Below are 22,809 nucleotides of genomic sequence, written 5' to 3' on the forward strand. Positions count from 1 at the left end.
TCTGAAACATGTCCCTCTCTTCCTCACTCTCCGCTCCCCAAGAGGAGGTGAAGACAATTAACTTCAGATAAAAATATGCATTTGACAAACTAAAAGTTATGTGAAAGCATCTTGCAGAAATGTCTCCCTCTGCTCTCCGAAGCCAAAAAGTCTCCTTGAAAAAAACCCCAAAATATCTTATCTTTCTAATGAAAACAGTGCACATTTTACCTAGGATAAGTAAGCAGCAGCCCAATGTCTTCCGTATTTGCATGGACTATCTTCATATTGAAAGTAAGGTTGCATTGGATTCAGATTTACCAACCCCTGGTAATATTAATCAAACTGGTACAGCAATGCCAGAAGCAAAAGAGTGAAAGGATATTATTAAAAGCAGTAATACTGATAATCCACTCACAGGATCAAAATAAATAACTTCCTATTCATGATCACATTGCTAATGTGATCACATCACTTCTTCCTCTTGTACATCTTTCATCATTCATACCTGACTTTGCACTACTGCAGATCGGTATTTTAGATCACTTGTAAGTTTGGTAACCATTTTTTGGACAGGTAGTTATAAGAAAAAAATAAAAGTAGAGATACAGCAAACAGTGGACCTCTTCATGGATACCTCTTGGAGAAAATTTTCCGGCATTACTCTGCCCTTTTCTGGACAGAAGGGGAGTTGTATGACAGCAGCTGTCACTGGCAGCAGGTACTCATCCATTACTTCTGCCAGGCAACTAGGAGGAAGGCAAGCAAAAGAAAGCCCATAAGATAACCTAAGTGACCTACACCCCTGTGATGACCTCTGTAAAACACAGTGGTACTGGTGCTGCTGCAGGGTGAGAGGGCTGAATGCAGGGAACCTGGGGCTGCCTCCCACACCCATCACAGCGTTGCTCTGTCCTCGGTAAAACCACTGCTGGAATATAGCTCTGACGCACAACTCTCCACTAGAATGTTAGCTTTCAGAACAAAACACTGAGGTTCAATTATTTTTACTTCTGCCAGTCATCAGCAGCTTGTCCTAAAAGAGATTTGCCCTGAGAAATGCCACTGGTATATGATTAACAGAACTTCTAAAAGGCTTGCTGCTCTCCCCCTTCCACCTGCAGGAAGCCCAGCTTTCCCTCTCTCCACAGCCATCAATCCCACCCACTAGAAATCCTTAAGTTCTGTACATTCACTTCTTGGGAAACACCAGATGCACCGAAGGAGTCCTGACTCAGATCTTGCAAATCCAACAAATTCTCTGTCTGACAAAAGACAGTCATGAACTACTGAGGCTCCTCACAATCAAAATTGTGATTTTTCTTTAAGAGGAAAGTTCTCTTGTATTCTCTTTTCATTTTCCTTCTAGCAAACAGTAAATCAGCCTTTGGAGAAATACATGGTAGCTAATAAAATCCATTTTTGCAAGTGCTCCTGAATCCTTGTTGAAGCCAAGCTCTCACACAGCAGCATCTGTGAGTCATATTTTCTACCATCTGTGATTGGATAGGTGAATCTGTCTCATCCTGGCAGATCTGCACACTGTTATAAATGCCATCGCCACCAGTCTGGACTATATATCTGGGTATGAAGAGATCTGTCCTCAAAACAAATTCGCTAAGAACAAAAGCTGGTAGCCCATTTTCTTCTCAGCAACATCACTGTATGAACAAATCAAAATTATTCCGAAAACTCGAGACCATGAAGACAGATCAAAGTCCTTACTCTTCACAGACCTTGCCGTCTGATCACAGGAGACATAAAATCTGTCTAAAGCTCTGGGATAAAGTTTCTGCTCATGGAAACTCTTCAGGATTTTCTAGAACTATCACAGGCCATACCACCTGCCACAGCAACTTCAAATGTCCATTTGGTTATTATTACACAAACCTTTTGCTGCCCTTTTTTAATTTTCCTCCTAAAGCATATCCATTGTGTCCTGGAGGACCCATCATCCACCAGTTTGTGGAATTACTTGGCAATTTGACAATCAACCTAATTAAAAATTAGGTATGTTTTTTATAGTTACAGCTAGGGAAAACTTTCTATTATTTCTTACCTTACTAGAAACCAACTCTGAAAATGCTTATGACATAGACCTTAAAGCTGAACTCCACTCTAAACCATGAAGGGTCTTATAAATGAAGACTTACCCTTTTCTCCAGAATGTAACATTAGTTTTGTACTCTCTGATTTCCACAAACAGCTTTCCAGCATGACTGAAGAGTTAATTTACTCCTGTCTTTTCTCCAGAGTTAGTTTTCTTGTTACCAGGTCACCTCCCTTTGTCAGAATAAAAGTTCTTTAAATTTAAAGCTATATTAGCTAATTTTTTGCAGTTTGTTTGTTTGTTTGGATTTTAATTGAATTCATAGAAACATAGAAATGCTTGCAGTGCTTTTGCATTTATTCATAGGTTTTGATATAAATTTATTTCTTTTTCACTTAAAATGTAGGTTCTTTTTTTTGTTTAAGAAGGCAATTCTGGATTGGTTTATGTAGATCAACCCTGTCTAGTCTAGCCAACAGAGTAGTCCCTTGCCTTCTGGCACTAGCTGGATAAACACTTAATGTTATTAATTAACTTTTTTTTTGGTTGTCTCTTCCCCAGACTCCTGGGATGAAATCTATAGAGAGAAACTATCTTTAAAGATCCCTCTGTGAAGCTCCCTAGACCTTATTCAATTAACTGAATATCGCTGGCATCAATTATAAAAGCCCTCAAAAATCTGAAACCAAATATTCTTCTCCCTGATACATACAGAAATCCTGCTGATCAGAGTCTTCCCTCTGAACTGGAGGGGAAAGAAAGAAAATAGAATTTTCAGGGGAAAAAAAATGTAAAGTCTGTGAGCTTGCAAAAGGGACCACAAAACCACTTGTGAACCTGCCTCCAGGATACTCTCTCCACTGCATAAGCTAACCTTTCATTTCTCTCAGTGTGGTTCAGGGACACCTTTGGCTTGCTCACTTACATTAAGTGGGTTGGCACAAGTGGGATGGTGCCAGGAGGTTGGGGATGCAAAGTCAGTGGTGGGTGGATGAACTTTACCCTGTGTGGGCTGAGGGAGATTCAATCTTAGAGTTATTAAAGCTATTAATATTTTAGAGAACTATATTGTAATACATTCTTAATTTCTATTGTGTAATGGAATGAGAAAAAAGGGCCATTGAAAACACATTATGCATTGTTCCCAATAACTCCACAATGGTTTTTTTTCAACAGCTATTATGAGTCCTTCCTATAATAGATTGTATGATTAGTATTGGCAATGCCTCAAGCTGCAATTTCATTGGTTTTAATGAGTGAATGCTAACATTTTAAGAAACGTGTTGTAGTATTAAGGATTTTGACCACTAGGTCACTAGGAGTAAAAAGATAAGTTTTATTCTTCTATAGGTATTTTGACTGATTTGATGGAAAATTTGTATATCTACTTGTAAATGAAAAAAAAATACACTTCTGTTTCCTGTGAGGACCTACTGTGACACCTGTAGTCCAAGAACGTGGTGACCACCTTTCAGGACAGTGGAGTATGTGGTACTCCTGATAATAATGGACAGTTGGATATGATCTCAAAGCTTGGCTTTGAGAATTAAATAGCTACAGTCCCTAGCCTACTAAAGCACATATTTCTAAAATGTGTCTTCTTTGGTGACTCCTGTTTAGGATAATTGCATCATTGGGCAGACTCACTCTCCCAGTAAAGCTCTTGCAAATGTGGATGTGTTGACTCTATGCCCTGCTGCTAGGAGAAGCTATTGATTAGAAGACACCTTTCCTCTTTCCCAACTCATATTAAAATAAATGTGGGGATATCCTAGTGGTGATGCTCCCTAGGGGAAGCAGAAAACAGAAACTTTTCAGAGGTTATAGATGGAGAGAGAATAAGTGATGGGTTAAAAAGAGTTATAAAAATCCTCTGTTTTGAAAGCCTGAGCCTCAGTTATGACTACAATGCACCAGAGAATTGGAGAGGTGATTGTTTTACTAACATTGTTAATCCAACCAATACGAGCACACATATGACTATTTTTCAAAAAACTCTTTAGAAAAGACAAAAACAAAAAACATGTTAGTCTAAAAATGGCACTAAGAAATCCAACTTGACAGCATTAGAACCAACCATTCTTGCTGGTGTTCTGAAGAACAATCTTAGAAAAAAAGCCTCAACATTGTGCTAACTTCTGCTCACAACCATTAGTAAAACAAGACATGCTGCCTTGAGAAAGCTGAATATCCCACCAATACAGCAGGTCAAATTCACCTTTGAGAGGAATGAAGTTGTTGAACCAAAGTTCACATGGGCCATAAATGCAAAGGACTTTCTACAAGAGGTGTGAATTCTCATCTTTGGCATTGAAATGAACCCAAATCTTCAAGAAAAATAAAAAAGCCTCCTCAAATCCCTCATGAAGGATTTGAATGCTTGGGAAGAAATATTCTGATTTTGTTTGATATAATGTTAAAATACCTAGACTTTAATGTTTTCCTTAATGAAAAATTCTCTAGGAAAGCATACTTCATCGTTACCAAATAGCTGGGAACATCAATGCACTTGATTACATTTACAATCCAATTTCAAGCTATTCAGGAATAAATTGCCTCATACTGTATAGCGACATGTTCTTTATTTCTCTGTCATCCAATAGTCTCATAATACATAGAAATTATGGTTGTAGCACCATTTATGAGCACTTACATTTCACATAGAGTTTTCGTTGTTTTTGTCGCTACTGAGGTTTACCCTTATCAAGCAGTACCATGCAGAAATTTCCATACATAAATTACTTCAAAAGCAGATTTTTCTCCTAGATGTACAGTTCATTAGCTCAGCTTCTTTTTGTGACATGAGCTTGAGATTTAGCTCCACATTCCATATTTATATGAATGTAAATGTTAGAAATGTGATTCCTGTTGTTCCTTGGTATTTTGGCTGATCAGCTCTCATGAAAACCAGGATGCTTATTTTACATCTAAGTTTGGATTCTAAGATTACACTGACTATTTTTAAAGCTTTGGACTTAAAATTTATAGTTGCAGCTATTTGGGGGAAAAAAATCAAAATAATTTGGTTTCCACTTATATCACTTTAGGAAGTACTGTATCTGTATATTAATAAACCATAAACCATACCTGAATAATTTACACTGCCCTGTAAGTATCAGAGATTACTTGGTCCAGTGGTAAATATTCATAATGAAAAAAAAAAATTCTAAACATAAGCATATTTCAAACTGTCTTCTTTCTTACTCTCAAAGACTCAACAATAATACTGAACATTCTTTAGGTATCCATATGCTGGTTCATTTTCAGCAGATGGTCCCTAATAGATTGTTGTACGGTTGGTATGGTTACCCAAAGCAAATTTTTGGATCTTGACACATCTCTTCTCCAGACTTATGATCTCTCATATATATATTTAGTAGAATACAAGTGTATCCTAGGGGAAATTAATCATACAGCTTTTTGTTATACACACAAAAAGCCCTACTGAGATTCAAAAAAATAAAAAAAATCCTGGAAAAATATAAACATTTACAGTCTGAAAACTGACCTGGAAAAATATTTTATAACAGAATCTACAGAAAGAACTGATTAGATAACACAAACTACATTTATGCTAATTCAGAACAACGTCTACACAGGATTTAAGTGAATAAATGAGATGTGGCCTGTGAGGTTCTGACCTAAACCCTCTGTCAACGTAATCTGGAGAATTTTGCTTCATCTATTTTTAAAAGATTCAGATAATGGCTAACTTTTTTTAAAACCTCTTCAGGACTTTAGTGAGGAAAAATATAGATTGTAATAAATTCGTAATTCTGTAAGTGGCTTGAAAAACTTACGGAAAAGTTTATAGCTACAGATGACATTCATTCAATAGATTTCCTCACAGAGGTTTTCAAGTGAGGGATGGGGATAGCAATCAACAGACCTTGGCTGAGAAGAGAAGGCAGTAGCACATAAACTCATAACTGTGTAGCCTCTAGCTGCTTTCTTCTCTCTATTTCCTCCCCCCCCCCCCGGGACACTGTGCAATCACAGAACCTGGCAGCTTCCCTGCAGCTGGCACCATGCAGGCTAGGAGCACACAGCCAGCTGCTGCCCACTCCGACCTGGGGGGAATGAGGATTGGGCACTGCTCAGAATAGTTCATGTGCCCTGATCCACAGAAAGAACCTGGATGGTTCCTTACCCCTCCCAGTTTTCTATTCACCTGTTTTTGAACCATTAAATGTACAGGTTATGAAGGTGGCCAGATTTGTTTTAAGAAATAGAGTGTGAAGGCAATGAGCTAAAATGTCAGAGAATTCCTGCACTGCTTCACTCAGGTAATAGATCTGCTTCTCAGAAACAAAGAAACAAACAAATAATTTCTGAAAAAATATGCTCAAAGAGATTTCTAGAGCATACTAATTCTGGAAAGTAGTTATTTTTCTTCCTTTGGCACTTAACTTATACATGGAACCACCTTTCTCAAAACCGCTACTGTCTTTTTCCTTATGCGTATTTTCCGGTTTAAGTGAAGAAGATTGTAACATAAAGCTGTCTCTTTTACTGCACAGTCCTATTCCATGCCCAGAGCAGACTCACTACATTTGCTCCATGACAGTGACATCCTGTAGGAAGCTAAGGCTTTACCGGTGTCCTAATAATCCACATAGGGGAAGAAATGTACGTTGTAGAGATCCTAGCAAGCTGTAGTTTTTCAATTATTGACCTTTTAACCACAACATAAAATTTCTAAAGTTTTCATGAGACCATTCTTCATCAAGAAAATGGAAAGAGGATTCAATTATAAAGAGAGCTGCACGCATCAGCAAGAGGAGCCTTTACATCTTTGCATACCTCATCAGCTTGAGCTAAAAGAGTCACTAGTAGCTATCAGGATCTGTACAATTGCATAAGAGGAACACAAGGTACATATTTTGCCTGTAGGTTTTATAGATACATAGTAATAGGAAAAAAACCAGTAAAATTCCAAAATCCTCTGTTCAGATTTTATGCTCTGCCCACACTTCTTGTGCAATCATTTTGGCCAGTCCTAATTTCAAGTTTTTTCTTGCCTCTTTCTCCATTGTCATTCCTGCTTTTCTTTCCTAGACTACATCCCTACTTTTAAGGCCTCCCATTCTGCCTCTAAATTTTAGTCTTGATCTAATTTTAAACCAGATCTAATCCTTCAATTACAGTTTGCCACCTAAGTACCATACTCAGGTTCTGCATTCTATCATACTCAGCTTCCTTGATCATTTCTTACAGACCTTCCTGCCTTTGCTTCTTTGAAACTTAATTTCCAAGGGAATTTTAATCCAAATTTAGTCTCTCTCTTCAATATCTTTTCCAGTATATAATCTCAAGATTTTCCTTTTTTTTTTAATCTGGACAGGCTTCTCTCTTGAAGTCATTAGCAGCAAGGCTGATTTCTCCTCTGCAGTCTTTCCCGCTCCCAGTCTCTTGGCCCTGAAGTTCCCTTGCACTGCCGGCCTCCCTTCCCCATCCTACTGTCAAAAACACAACCTATACAATCTCCTACCCACCTCTGCAAGGCATGAAGACCTCAGTTCTCTTCAGTACTCTGATAAGGACCTAGTAGGCCAAATGGATGACAATAAATTTGCCAGATGGCACCCTGACAGGCATAGCTAAGTCAGGTTAGACTGATAAGCCATTTTTGTCTGTTGTGATTGGTTGTAGCTTTCTTACCCTGTGATATTACCAATACAGAGAAAAGCTTATGCATTATTGTGAAGGAGTAGAATAATGTTGGCAAAACTATAGCAGCACAAGCCTCAAGAAAGGAGGCTGCTCTACGTCCCTTTTATCACTATATTCTGTATTTATCTTGCAACAACTCTGTCAACATAAAGACATATGCCACCAGAAGTCTACAGCGGTAGAAATAACTGAGTACAATTATAATATTTTCAGTGAAAATTGAAGATAAAACATCCCTTCTGTGATGCCACAGTTGAAGAAATAACTCCAAACAGACAAAGCCAGAGTGTACTCTGTCATGGGTAAGACAAGCTTATCATGGCAGCATCAGTGGAGTTCTACTGTACTTTCAAATACAACAAATGCAACAAGGCAAAATTGTGATCTAGATCATCTTCATACTTTAGTGTAGCCATCTACAAATGGTCAAATGTTTGTCTTTGTAGGAGCAGAATTTATAAACTTTATGGAGGCTTTAAATACTGCTGGCTTTGAATTTCTTACTATTCTGGTATTTATAAAAGTGCATGGGCTTTATTTGGCATGCAGGAGTTGTGCAGGAGCAGTCACTGTGCAGGAGCAGTCACTGAAGCAGTCACTGCTTCAACACCCCCGAAAACCCAAGATAGTGCACAACCCATCAAAATAGACAGCTTCTCATCCTTCTAAATTTACCAGAAGGGCTGGCTTCTGTGAATGGTTCAGCTAGCTAAAGCTTCCCCAGGACACCACATGCTCTCCTGCCACTGATACTCTCCTCTCTCTCTTCTTATCCACTGCCAGCCCTCATTCTGCCAAGGGAAACAAAAAAACAGTCCCCACCTCTTTCTGAGCGGAAGACATTCTGCAGCCCAAAACAACAGAAAGGAGATGTATGAAAACCAGAATTGCACCTCAATTATAACTGTTACAGTTATTTTTAATACTAACTCTATTCCACCTTCCATTATCTCTGCTAACTACATCAAAACTCAAAAATAATTTCCCCCTACTGATTTTGTCATTTCCATTTGACAAAAATTGATCCCCTTGCACCCCTCTGTTTCCAGCTAAAACTAATGCATTTTTAATTTGCTTCCTTTGAGCCCTAGCAAGATCAAAGATGGTGACAGAGCTCTGGGAATTTTGCAAAATTTGTCCTTAGTAGTCTGATAACAGAATGCGTGTATTCTGAATTTTATTGTTTATTAATTTCCAGTAACAGAGGAGTGGATATATAAAAGGGTGAAAATAAAATAGACTTTTGCAAGCTTTATAAACAGCAGTTAACAAGAATCTTCAACTAATTCAAGACACTCTAAGTTCCACTTTCCACTGCAGTAATATGGAGCATATTATTATTATTATTATTATTTAAAAGTCTGTATATTTTCTCACACTGAGACAGATATCCACTAATCTCTTCAAAAAGCCACATTGTACACCAAAGTACAAGCATACCCTATCTGATGAAGATAAACAGGTTTACTCATCATATTCTTTCTCTCACTTAACACCCACTTTTAAGAAAGTAATTAACCAGTATTTTCAAAAGCCACACAGAGATTCTTTCACTCTGTGAACAAATTTCACTGTTGGCAAACATTTTCCTGATGAAAATCTTGAGGATGACAGGCAAAGGTGGTATGCCTAAAGGTCATACAGATTTTACTGTCATACTTATATACAGGTAGTAACTGAAGTGATCAAAAATGAATAAGATCCACAGTACTTAAATAATTTTGGGACTTTGTACTTCTCTGATTGTAATGCCAGTCTGCTCTGTCATGGCACAACTAATTCAGAAAACATTAATGTTCTTTTTTCATGCGACACTACCTTTGTGCATTTGTCAGTTAAGATATTGTTTGCAAAAATTTCTATTTTCTGTGCATCCATAAAAAAAAAATACTTAGGCTGTCAACTACATCTGCAGAAAATGGAAATGTCAGTCTTGCAAGACATAAGTAAACAATGCCATGTTTTTCAGTCAATTCCTAAAAACACTTTTATCTATCTTGGCAAATCAAAGACAGAAAATATATGACTAGTAAAGACTTATCATGGATAGCTGATTTGTCTCACATAAAGAAAACTGTTGTACTTCATGATTCATGGTTGTGATTTGGAGTGAGATATCTAAATAAAAATTCTTTCACGTTTACAGAACAAATGTGTTATTGACTTAATCCCAGAATATTGAAGGTGGCCGAATAGCCTTGATGTTTCCAGTATTGCTCAGAGCAAAGCAGCTCATTGGTCCTCACCCAGATTTCTGAGAGTTTATCTCCCTTATACTGGTCAGTGTTTAACTGATCTTAAATAATTTTTAACATCCAGCCATGCATAATCAATTTGAATTTGCAGTTGGTGATGTACCCCTTGCAGAACAGGGGGAATAAAGAATTTTAGGATTGTTTAATTAACAGACAGTTAAATTTAATATTGAGTAGCAGGTTGCAGATCTAAAATGTAAAGTTTAAAAATAAAGGAAGCAAAAGTGGCAGTCCACTGAAGTACCTGCTCACTCCTATTTGAAATAGTATGTACTGGAGAAATACAAAATTCTGAGGATAATAAAGGTTATGAAGTAAAGACTTGTATGTGTTAGACTGTCGTGTCTTGTGCAACTTCACTAATTCAAGAAGATTTGTACCAATATAACTGAGAACATATTTGCAATGTAAAATTTCATTTCTCAGGAGGGTAAAATCCTGGCTCATCTTTGTTAAAAAACTTTAATAGAGGAAGTGTAAGATCCTTGGAAAAAAAAGAAAAAATATAAAAGACTCTAGTAGTATAAACTGGTTTGTTACAGTGGGCTCTTTGCACATGTGCAAAAAGAGGCATTTCCATTTCACTCCACCCAGAGTATCCTGGTTTTGGTATAGAAATTTTTTATAGCTTTAGTTAGTTTCAAGTTATTCTGTGTTTACTCAACATTATTTTTTTACAATGAATGATAATGAAATAGAGCAAAGCTGACATGATCAAATAGGAGGGGGAAGTACTAGGTGGTTGTGTTTTTGTGGTGCCAGAGTAATAGATCCAGTTCCAGACAGCATGTAATTCCTTAATAACCTCAGACAGAAATCCTCTTAGAAACTGAGTTAACTCTCTCCTTTTCTATCTAAACTCCATTCCTTCTAAGGGAATGATGCATCTCATTGTGAGAGACTCCCTACATATTGCAATTGTGGAAAAATAACATAATGCTAACAAAAAAACCCAAAAAACAAACAAACAAAACCCCAATAGGGTTCTTTTATGAGCACACATAGGGGAAAACAGAGAAATCTGACAAGGTTTTTGAACATTGGTCAACCTAATTTGGTTATATATAACTCTTTATTGGTTATTAGAATAAACTATTCAGATAGGAAATGCACTTGGCACTTCTGCTCACTCGATAAAAATATTTTGTTTTTCTGTTTCATGTACATTTCTTTTAATGTTTTTACCAGCAACATGTTTTCAATTCAGTGTTTCTCCAATTTTTTAATAAAAATCATCTGATAAAAAGTACTTCATGTATGAAAAGAAGCTTAATGGAAAAAAATATAATGAAGAGCTGCACTACTCTTAAGCTGAGCCTAATCCTTTACAGAAAATGTGCTGTACCAAAAATGACAGAGACAACTATTGTGGTTCAATTCTGATCAGTCTTAGAGTAAACTTATGGAATTTCAATGATAATTAGAAATTGGAAGCTATAAGCAGCACTTTCTCTTGCCTCCTCCTACCCTTCTGTGAGACGTTCATAGGTAATACCCATGTCTCAGACAGACATAATCAGAAAACATTTCACTGAATGAATCTATCAGAAGGAGACCTCTGGATGCTGAAGCAACATACTAAGAGGGAGCAGAGATCAAAATTCACTTTGACATTTGTGCTGGTTTAGCATTGATTGACATTTAGTGAGGAGAGAAGAAGCCACCCACAGAAATGATTTTTCTAAGAGAAGCTGCTAACAGTTTCCTCCATGCCTGACAGAACCAATCAGTGACAAGTTTTGAATACTGGCACTTTGTTAAAACACTAGAAAGCTGAACATGCCTCTGAATACACACACTAAAAAATAACAAACCCCAGGAAAGATCTCTTCTTCTTCCAGCCTGGGAACAGGTAACAGGCCAGCCTGGCCCGCTCCCGCTGAAGGGCCAGGACCCAGCGGCTGTTAACACCTTGCCGTTCCCCCTGCTCCCCCAGCATGGTCATGCCGACCTGCGGCTGGAATTAAACACAGTACGGGCCTGAGACCAGCCATGTGGCCAGAGTGGCTGCCACCGTTCTGGCCCAGGGGCCCCTGAGATCCTGGCACAGCCCCCAGCGCAGCCTGAAACTATCACTGTGACTGCTTCGGCCATCATGACTATCTGCAGGCCTCAGGCAAGATATTGACTCTTTCACCGCACAGAAGAAACTTGCAGGACATTGATTCTCTCTCAAGTGAGAGAAAAGGACAGAGTGAAGACATGCAGAGAAACATGAAGACAGCAAGGTCAGTGAAGGAGGAGTCAAGTCCCAGATGGGAGGAGAATGGGCAGATGCCTTAGTCTTAGGCTGAAATGCTTTTGTAAGGCCATGGTGATGGACTTGGTAGACTGGAATATCCCTTTAATTCATGAAAAAAAGTATGAGAAGATGGAGTGTTCAAATTGCAGATATGAGAAAAGGCATTTGTGCTGAAGCAAGTAAATGTTGAAGTAGCTGTGATCTCAGGAGAACCTTGAACGGAGAGAGAGATGAGAGTCAGGAAGACCCTTTGCCCCCAGGGAAAGAAGACCTCTGTTCCCAGAGATGATCTCTGATTAGAGATTAGAGATAGATGAATAGAACCTTTGCTTTGAACAGCTCATCCTTAACATGGTACTCCATGAGGCTGACATGGCCCATGAACACAGCTGTGGGAAGGCTGCATGAGATGGAAGGCACTTCACAATTGCAGATTTCTGGGCAGCCGCCATTCGTGAGATTTGAAGTCACTAGAGAACTGTTTTCTTGCAGAGAAGACTCAATGCCATAGCGAAAGAGACTCCTCTCCCTAAGAGAACTGATGAAAGACTATTTTAGAGGTGGCCAACTGACCTAAGTCCTAAGTTTTGTCTCTATACATTGTCAGTGGGAAACAAAAGAAGCTTGTGGGGGTAGGATGAGTGTTCTGAAGGTTTAATTCTGATTCTTATTATTTTTTCTCTTCTTTTCTTTTAGTTCTGTTAATAAAGTGTTTTTTATGCCATTTAAAGTTTTGAACCTGCTTTGCTCTTCTCCTAATCCTATCTCACAGCAGAAAAGGAGTAAATAATTCTAGTGGGTGAATTGACGTTTAGCCAGTGCTCAACCCACTGCAACATTTTATAGCCAACTCCACTGTCCACCTCTTATTATAAAGACTGGAGGGCTAATGCTTGACTCCACCTCTCAGAGACTAAACAAGAAACCAAAAAGCCCAAATATCAAACTATTCAGGATCTTTAGATGTGACACATGAGCAGTCAGCACAGCTATGGCCATCCAGGAAAGGTATGAAAACAATTAGAAAATTGTATTAACAGGTCAACAAAAAAAGAGTTTAGTTCCCCTCACCTTTTTCTTCATTTTTACATTTTTGAAAATTGCATGGACTCTCCACGTTTTTGCAAACATTGCTCCAAATGCAGTTGTGTATCCCACTGTAAGAATCCATGTTCGGACCTAAAAATGTATATACATAAAAAAAGGACAAAGTTACTTAGATATCATAATTTCAGACAACTTTTTTGTCAAGACCCTGAGATAAAAAAAAATCTCAAGAACTTCAGAAAACTTGGTATTTAGCAATTTCTCATTCACTGCTTGCTTGCTTTTTTACTCATCTGTCCATTCTGTCCCTAACTAAAACAAATCTGGATGCTGAATTCACTATCTCTTTCATATATAAACCCATAAATCTCTTAAAATATTCCGCTTTTTTTTAACTTTTATTGTATTCTTTGCAGATAGAGGAAAGAACCAGAGGAGAAACTCAAGAGACAGACTAAAAAAGCACTCAGGGAGCTAATATTAACAGCAACATTTTTAACAGAAATGAACAGAGAAATAAAGATGTAATTCAGACTAAATAAGATTGTACTATGTGAGATACGCATCACTCAGTGAAAAACCTGAGCATTTCCTCCCCTGCCCATAGCCTCCTGCACACAGGCCCTTGCTTTCAGAATTGTTTTGAGCTAGGACAGTGACCTTCACAGTAGCAGTAAGCTCTGCAGAGCCCTCTCTAATTCCTTGGAAGTTTCTGTTTTCATTGCCATGCAGGTTTGGCTGTTCGAAAGATTTTTTTCCCTGAACAGGACATTTTCTTCCCAAAGATGGATCAGAGACTACAAAGCATAGCAGGTAGAAGACCGTTTGAGAGGCACAGCATGGAGCTGGAAGTCAACAGTTGAACCTGAGAGCCTGAGAAATCACAAGGAGGAGGATTAATCTCATCCTCCTGGAGACTCCACACGCGCCAGCGGAGACCACGCACAAGGGAGACGGCACGAAATTGAACAAAGCAGCAAAAATCCAAAGTACTCTACCTTGCAGATGAAAACACTGGGGGAGAGACAATGGCTAAATTCAGGGAAAGGAAACCTAGAAAAAAGGAACGGCAGCCTTCTTTTGGCCATGTTGACCATGCATCCTTGGCTAGAAGAGCTGTTTTGTGATGTAAAAACCCAATCTGATTTAGAGAAACTAGGATGTTCTAAGAAGGCATTTGGGAAATACTCTTTAGAGAACCTAAAGGCAATGCTTTTCATTACAAACCAACTTTTGGAGAGTTTGGGATTTTTAATTTGTAATTTCAGGATATGCATATTGATGAGAAACATCACCTACTTACTTGGTATTCTAGTGAAATTCAAAACTTGACATCTACGATAAACCTTAGGAATAATCTAAATGTTTCGTGTCTAAATACATGCTATCTATTTTTTTGCCTTTCCAAACTTTTCCAGAATTTCCATTTTTGTATGCAAAAACATGATCTTTTTGCACAAAATTTTCTGTGGAAAGAAACCTCTGATTTTTAATAGTGTTTAGTGACCAGGTATAAAGGCAGGGAAAAGAGAAAAAATACGTACTTATTCAAAAACTATTGATAAAGCAATAAAATTACTGCAGATCCTTAAAATAAACAAATAAGACAAATGTCCAAAATGCTGAATTAGTAAGAGAAAAGTGGTTCTTCACTATGAGAGTTGTGAGGCACTAGAACAGGTTGCCCAAAGTCGTGGATGACCCACCTCTGGAAGTGATCAAGGCCAGGTTGGATTTGGCTTTGAGCAACCTGGTCTAATGGGTGGCATTGTTGCCCATGGCTGTGGAATTGGAACTAGATGATATTTAAGGTATCTTCTGACCCAAGCCATTCTAGAAGTCTATGAAAACTACACATATTACCATGAGTCTTAACATTGAAAATGTAGTGATAGTGTATAGAAAACTGTTTAGATATTTGTATGTATATATTATTGACTTAGTGGCATTTAATGTTGTGGTTTATCTGTTGCATTGCTGATACTGACCCTGAATGTAAAGTTGACTCATTGCTGCTTAATCTTGCTATTAATAAAGCCAGTAAAACAACTGTGATTAGAGTCAAACTATAGGAATTTTGCCATTTTGTGGCAGTCTTGAATGTAATATTGAAAAAGAAACCCCTAAACAAACAAAAAAATAGAAAAAAAGGAATAGATATTTAGGCCAGCAAGGCATTATTTTTAACTTCAATATTTTTCAAGTCTTTGCTGATTAACCACCATCTTTGCTGATTAACCACGTGCATTATGCTTCAGTAAAACCACAGTTAAATCAACTGAGGGATTTAAAAAATACTTTTCACATCATCATGTTCATACTAGCCAGTTACAGTTTTTTTGACTTCACATCAATAAACATACTTAGCATTCAATCCTTTTGCTGCTATTAATAAGTATTCAGCTCTTTTGTGTACAGCTTAGTGGTATATTTGGCAAACAGATACATGGTATTTTCATGTCTCTAATAAGACTCTGTTTTGTTCTCACTGAAACAGTAATTGTCTCTTGGGAATACTAATAAATTCAATTATGCTCATAATATGTTTCTAACTCAATATTCAGAAAAATGTTATTTCTAGCATGTTTGATTAAAAAAACTTCTATGCATTCCCGATTGGGATTGTGCATATTAGAACAACATAACTACTGTCTGTATTGGAAACATTCTAGCTTAAATATACTAGGATTTTGTCAAAATGAGATCATTGTTGCTAAGGAGATGGTAAGTTTCAGATGAAAATAAATTTTTAATTTTGAAGAAAATGACCTCAAATTTGTCTGCTATAATTCATTAATGCAGCTGGCAAAATGAAAAATTTAGAAAACAGCAAAGTCTCTGAAATTCTTATTTCTGGTCATTTATATTCTTAAATGTATTATACCTCCATGTCCTACTCATTTGCAAGAACACGATAAAAATATCAGTAATTGAAGAGCATGACTATGATGTTATACAATTGATAAGTAATTCTCTCATGTTGGAAGTTTCTAACAATGTGTTCTGCCAGAAACTGAAGAAAACCACCCTTCCTTCAGTACTCACCAAACAAGCAGGAAAACGTCTCTTTAGCAGACAAGAACTTGTATTCAAATAGCTGTTCCTAACTAGACACAAGGCCTGAAAAAATTCTTTATTTTTTTCTTAAATGGTTAAGTCATTACAAAATTCTTGATGCCTTCAATTATTTTAGGGTATACTTTCTGCTTATATGGCTTGGTTCCTTTTTTTTTTTTTTTTAAATAAGATGTATTGACTATTTGAATACGTCATACAAATATTCTGTTTTCTATAATTCAAATACAGCCATGCAAGTGTCAAAGGAAATTATATAATTTCCTACACAACAATCAAGAATTCCTTCTCAGATAGCAAAATAGAGTTTCCTGTGTCTGGGTTTTTTTGGTTTTTTTTAGGTACTACACTATTTTGGTTTAGGGTGTATTTTTGAAAACACCATGTAGGAATTTTTGCTTTTTCTAAATTACTTGATAGAAGCTCTTACAGGTGCATTAACTGTGACAATTTAAAAAAAAAAACAACCTAGAAAACATTTATCACAGTTGACAAAAAGTAAACACTGAAAGTATCTCCACAAAGAAAGAGATCTTTTTGATAATGTTCCAGACTTGAAACAGATATGACTGTTATTTAAACAAAACAAAACAAACAAACAAACAAACAAAACCCCAAAACCCTACCTATGTCAAATACTAAACTCTAAACATTTAAATATGGTATATTTCAGCTAAAGAGTCACTGCATCTATGAACAAGATGTTCCTTACATCTCGCAGGAGCATTGATTTTTATTTTCCTTTGGCAGTAAACCCCCTCTGTTTTTAACCTATACATAAGGTGCTAAACACCTTTTATTTTTTCGAGGGAGACAATTCTTCTTCCACATAATAAGCACATATAGGTTAAGAATCTTACGTAAAATTACTTTAAATTCAATCCTTTTTCCTCTCAATCTTGAGCTTTAGCTGGCTAGTCTATATCTGCTGCTATTTGATATCTTCACACAAATCTATCTGAGCCTCTCCCATCATCTCATTAAGGGAATGGTGAAGTGGTTACTAATCATAAATCTGTGTAACAGACATAAAATTTACCTGATATTACCACTCATTATTAATAAAAGAAGCCATCTTATTGAGAACAATGAGCTAGTAAGGGGAAATTAGTAAGTGGTGAAAAGTGCCTGAAACACTGAATAAAGAATTAAAAATCTCTGTTTATATATTCTAAGAATGAAGCTTACAAATAAATCCAACATTTTAGGTGCTGCTAACTTTCAGATAAACAACAATATTATTGGAATTAATTTTAAATATTTTATTTTAGTATAATTACATTTCTATATAAAATTATAAGGTTATCTTGGAAAATCAACTGAATTAATGAAAAGTTAAAACTCTCATTTTTCAAGAAGTTCCATTGTTTTCCTTTATTTGACCACCACTGCCTATGCATTCAGAAGACCACACAGTTACAATCTGGCAAGGAATGCCTGGGAAGGTCTTGAGTTAATGAAAACGGTAATAGCAACTTCAAATGTAGTTGATCAAGGAAGTGATGCATTCTACTGCTTTGTCAAATTGAAAGAAAAAAATATAACCACCTGAACTGAATATACTACACACTCTTGTTTTTTCGTGTTGCAGCTTTGTTAATGCTATGTTAATCCAGTTTGCCAGTCTCAAGTGAAAAAAGGAGATGGGATTAAAGACACAGAGTGATGAATAAAGAAGCCTACGTATCAGCTCAAAGAACCTTCATGTGTTATGTTAAAAGCTTCAAACTTCCTATCGCTTCTCTAGGTGACATTTTTGTTTTAAATAACAAATATTTGAATGGGAGAGCATTGGATGGCAAAGTTGAGAGTGTGAGCACAAGCAGACCCCAAAGAATGAGTTCATCCCTTTGAATTATACTTTTCTCATTTATATCAGACATTTTTGACAAATTTTTATGACTTTTAGATAATTTTTTAGAATTTCTGTGGCACCAGCAGATTCCTGTAAAACATAAGTGGCAATGATGTTAGAGAATTGAATCCTGCTGTTTTCACATAAATTAAATACAGAGGTTCATCGCATGCTGTGAGATCTCCTGTAGTGATTTCTTAATATCCTTTAGATCATTTTTCAGAGTTAATCTATGGGTAGTGTAAAAGATGTTATCATTTCTCCTGTTTCTGTAAGGGGGCTTTAAAAACTGTCTGTTGTTTCTACTAAAGGAGAGGAAAACATTCTAAAAATATTACCTTAATAAATCTCTGGCAAGGTTGTGGTGTATTTGCTTCAGTATACGACATAATTTTGTTTCTAGGATCTATTTAGCCTTATAACTTTTGTCTGTACTCTTTTTTCTTTACCCTCAAGAAAATGTCATTTACTAAAATAGAAGCTGATCAGGCTCATGTTAAGCTCAGTAACATAACTGCTGTTGAATTAAATAGCAGTGAGATCAGTCTCAGACTGAACCACAGTGAGAACAATTATGGAAGTGATTATACAGAAAAGGGAGATGAAAATTAACAGCTAAACAATTAAGTAGGAAATAAACTGAAGAATACACACAAAATTAAAAAGGCCAGATGAAAAACACAAACAAAGGCTCTGGTTTCCAGAGACAAAGGAATAGATTAGAGGTCTAAATCCTTTGTTCAATCAAAGTTCAGTGTCTGTCTGTTGGATTTTCTTTTAAATTCCTGGCCAAAACTAAACAATTTGAGCACAAGAATTAGGCAAATATAAAGTCTAAAGACAGGAAACATCCCTCTCCACCAGAAAAAAAAAAAATCCTACAACAAACTAAAAACCATGAGTTTTGGGGAATGCCTGAAGCGTATAAGCACATTAATAAGGATCACATCATCAACTACTATCCAAATATCAAGGCCACATGCTATTTGGTAGCACAGGGTCTAGTCCAAATGCCTCTTGCCTACAGAGAAAGCCACGGCTTTAGTGGTGGTGCTGCCCACATGTTTTCCTTTCAGTCTGTTGCCTCAAAATTGGTTAAACAGAGTAAACATAAAGTGACAAGCAAAGACAAAGCAGAAATAAATTAAAAGACAGAAAGTTCATACATTTTCTCTCTCTCCCTCCTTTTCCATTAGAGGTAAGTCCCTCCTTTTAGAGCTGTACTCAGCCAGCGTTTGGAGTCTTGGCAAACTGCCCACCATCCCCCTCACCTTGCAGCCTGTTTCCATCCCTAGGAACCCATTCCATAAGAGCTCAAAATTGTCTCTTTCTGCCTGTTCCTCACTACAGTCTATAAGTCTCTGTTTAATGTGTTTTGCAGGATGTCTCTCCACTCTTATACCACATTGCAATCCCCACCCTTAAGAGCTTCAGGATTTCCCTGGAAAGGATGAAATGTGGAGCATGGAGTTCCACCTTGCCTAGCAGTTCTCTCAGCAAGGTAGACATAGGAATATTAAAAAAAAAATTTTTAAAAAATGGAAAAAAACCCCTGCCTTTCACATTATTGCAAGGAATAGAGTCAAAAGTGTTTGTGACCCATAATTAGGAATAGTACTAGTTGAAAGCACTAAATGCGTCTGAATATCTGGATACATTTAAAGGTCACATTTTAAAATCAACCTTTGAGAAGATATAAGGTCTATGACATCCACCCTTGCCATGAATGCACATGTCCTCAAGATGTTTTTCTGAGAAAAACACTAATTCTGGGCAGTCACACACACACTGTAGTAGAGTCGGACCTTGTCAGTGGTCTGTACTCTCTCCTTTTCTCTTTCTGTCTCTCCACCCCACTCCACTGTTTGGTTTCTTCTTTCTGTACAGTGTTTCTAAATGCCCACATCATTGCTGAGAGCAACAAACTGAAATCTAAGAGCCTGAGCACAGCCTGTGGTGTGCAAAAGTCTTCAAACCTTTGTTTCTTGGGTTTTTTTTTTTTTTTTTTTTTTTTTTTTTTTTTTTGTTTTGTTTTGTTTTGTTTTGTTTTGTTTTTTTACTTTATCCAAGCCAAAACACTGCTTGGCTTTGACAATGCATTTAAACTATGTTAACTACTGAGATGAACAAGAAAAAGCAGGCTTCATTTTAGTGCCTATGTTAATTGCAAGACTCAAATCCTCTTATATTTTATGTGACACCCTTGTAGAACACTTTGGAATTTAAAGAATATTGAAAGATAATTTCTGTCTGCAGAATAGGTATCTCGTATCAAAGCATGAACCCTATATTTAATTATTCAATTAATAATTACCCCTTCCTAATCACTGCAATGACACAGTGCACCACACTCCCCAGGAGAAAGTCCTGCTACACATCACTCCACTAATACCTCATGAACCAGGCCTTTTTCTGTGGAACCATGGGTGGGAGCAGTGTAGAATACTTAAAACATATTTGGCCCCAACTTAATAATTAGATTTACTTATTTGAGAAAGATGTATAACAGAGAAGACAATGGTTATCCTCAGGCCCATAGTAGTCTTACATTCCATAGCAGTTAGAACTTGGAAAGACATTACTCATCTTAAATGTAAATCATGAAGTTCTCAGTGGAATGTATTAAAGAAGTCTAAGCGTTATGATCTTATCCAATATTCTCTCTATTTTAAGTATCGCTATTTAGTATGTCATCTTAAACTCTATTCATAGGATATGTCACCAGCACTGCTAATTTTGAGTCTCTCTCTTCCATATAATAACTGCTATCAAATATGTTTCCATTTGCTTGCATTTTTCCAGTTGGCATCACATCTTATTTCACACCCTTACTTCTAAATTCTCTGTTTGTTTTTTTTTTTTTTTTTGCTATGATACCATGGTGATTCTGAGATTAAAAACAAAGACAAATCATTCTCAATCTCTCTGTCTCTCTCTCTGAAACACTTTGTACTTTGGCATACATATGGATGTAATGAAATATTGTATTGCTTTTTCTTGTTCTGTGCAACCAATAAAGTTGCTATTAACTAAGACATGATCTAATGGTTCAATAATACACTGACCACTTTCTCAGAACTCACTGGTCTGGATAATTTTAATTCCATATAATTGGAGTTATAAAATATGGTACCTAATCTCTAATTCTGACATGGAACTAAATTATGCTACATTTGCTATTACAAGTTCTTACAGTGAAAGCACAGAATTGTTATGTATTGAAATATACTTGATTACTTTTCCATAGAAAATGGGCATACCAAGATAAAAATCAGTGTGTTTGGGAACCAATTGGGAACTCTATCACTGTGTCACAAAGTCCACATTTTATATTTTAAAGACTCATATAATATCCTTATTCATCAAATAATTTTACTATATGTTTAAAATGCTTTCCTGACTCTTAACTACAATTAACACTGGTTTCTGTGTTTCAGCATAATGACTAACAGACCACCTCCTCCTACACCCAGTGCCTTACAGAGTGGAAAGTGGTAGCAAAACTTAGTAAATAAATCCTTTGAACCTTTCAGGTGTTACTAGTGTAATTCTGGTGTAAGTCATGTTTCAGTGTCCTTGGAATATTATAGCATTAGGCATATGCCACATATAAACATAAACTGTAGAAAAGAAAAAAGAGAGCTGATCTCGCAAAGCATTTCACCCTCCAAACAGCACTACAAACAACATGCTCCAGAGGAAACGAACCCAACAGAGTTGAATGCAATACCTACAATTTGGAAACCATTTTTCCTGAATTTGTCAGGATAGAATAATAGAATGGCCTGGATTTTAAAATACCTTAAAGACCACTTATTTCCAATCCCCTTGCTGCAGCAGGAACACCTTAGTAAACACAGAAGTTTTAAGGACTTCCTATAAGTTTGTCAAAAATTGTAAGAAATTTTAAAAAAGACCATATATAACATATCCAATTAAGTACACTGGCTGTTGTGTATATACTGCTACTGTGGTGAGTTCTCATCACTTCTGAAATACAGAAGACAATAAGGGTGATTATTTGGCTTAGACAGGGGATAACACTAATGACAGTTTTATAGTTTTGCATGTGCTTACAAAACTTGAATGAAAACTTTTACTTCCCTTCCAAAAGAATACCTCCCTTCATTGACGTATGACTCTTCGCTGTATCTGAGATACAGTTGTTATACCCTGATGATTTGCCTCAATGGCTTTTTATGATCATTCTCAATTGTAACTATTTTTTTAAAGACTAAGCCACAGTCTGAAATAAAATGGGAGTTTTAAACTAATCTCTCATGGCTAGAATGAGTAATCAAAATCACGCATTTCAAGAGAGATGGATGATGAAGAGAGATTTGTCCTGGCCTGATCCTATAAGCACTGGTTATCTGTAAGCAGACCTTATGAAACCACTAAGCATATTGCCCACATGGGAATTGCGATGTTCGTGACATGGAGCCAAATGTATACTCTGTACCCAGCACTTGGTGGATGTTTTGACGAGAGGAGGAGAGAGAGAAGGGTTATTCAACAGGTAAGCATATTTGCCTCCCATATTTATGAATTTCTCAGCACTAATTCACAGTTTTCTAGATACGAGAAAAGTGCATTGCCACAGTGAATGGTAGCCATGTAGAAATGATATCTA

The 22,809-nt window shown here is 36.7% G+C and overlaps 1 protein-coding gene across 1 annotated transcript in view; it reads right to left on the minus strand.

Moving 5' to 3' along the window:
- The window catches only part of GABBR2 (gamma-aminobutyric acid type B receptor subunit 2), a 458,172-nt gene that overhangs the window by 131,905 nt on the left and 303,458 nt on the right, over positions 1–22,809 (minus strand). The window contains exon 12 of the mRNA XM_066184941.1: positions 13,271–13,378. Within this exon, the coding sequence (XP_066041038.1) occupies positions 13,271–13,378 (108 nt within the window). The remainder of the gene's footprint in view (positions 1–13,270; positions 13,379–22,809) is intronic.

Source organism: Chamaea fasciata, unplaced genomic scaffold (genome assembly GCF_029207755.1).
Source record: "Chamaea fasciata isolate MVZ Bird 193981 ecotype frontalis unplaced genomic scaffold, bChaFas1.0.hap1 SCAF_1, whole genome shotgun sequence".
NCBI lineage: Eukaryota > Metazoa > Chordata > Aves > Passeriformes > Sylviidae > Chamaea > Chamaea fasciata.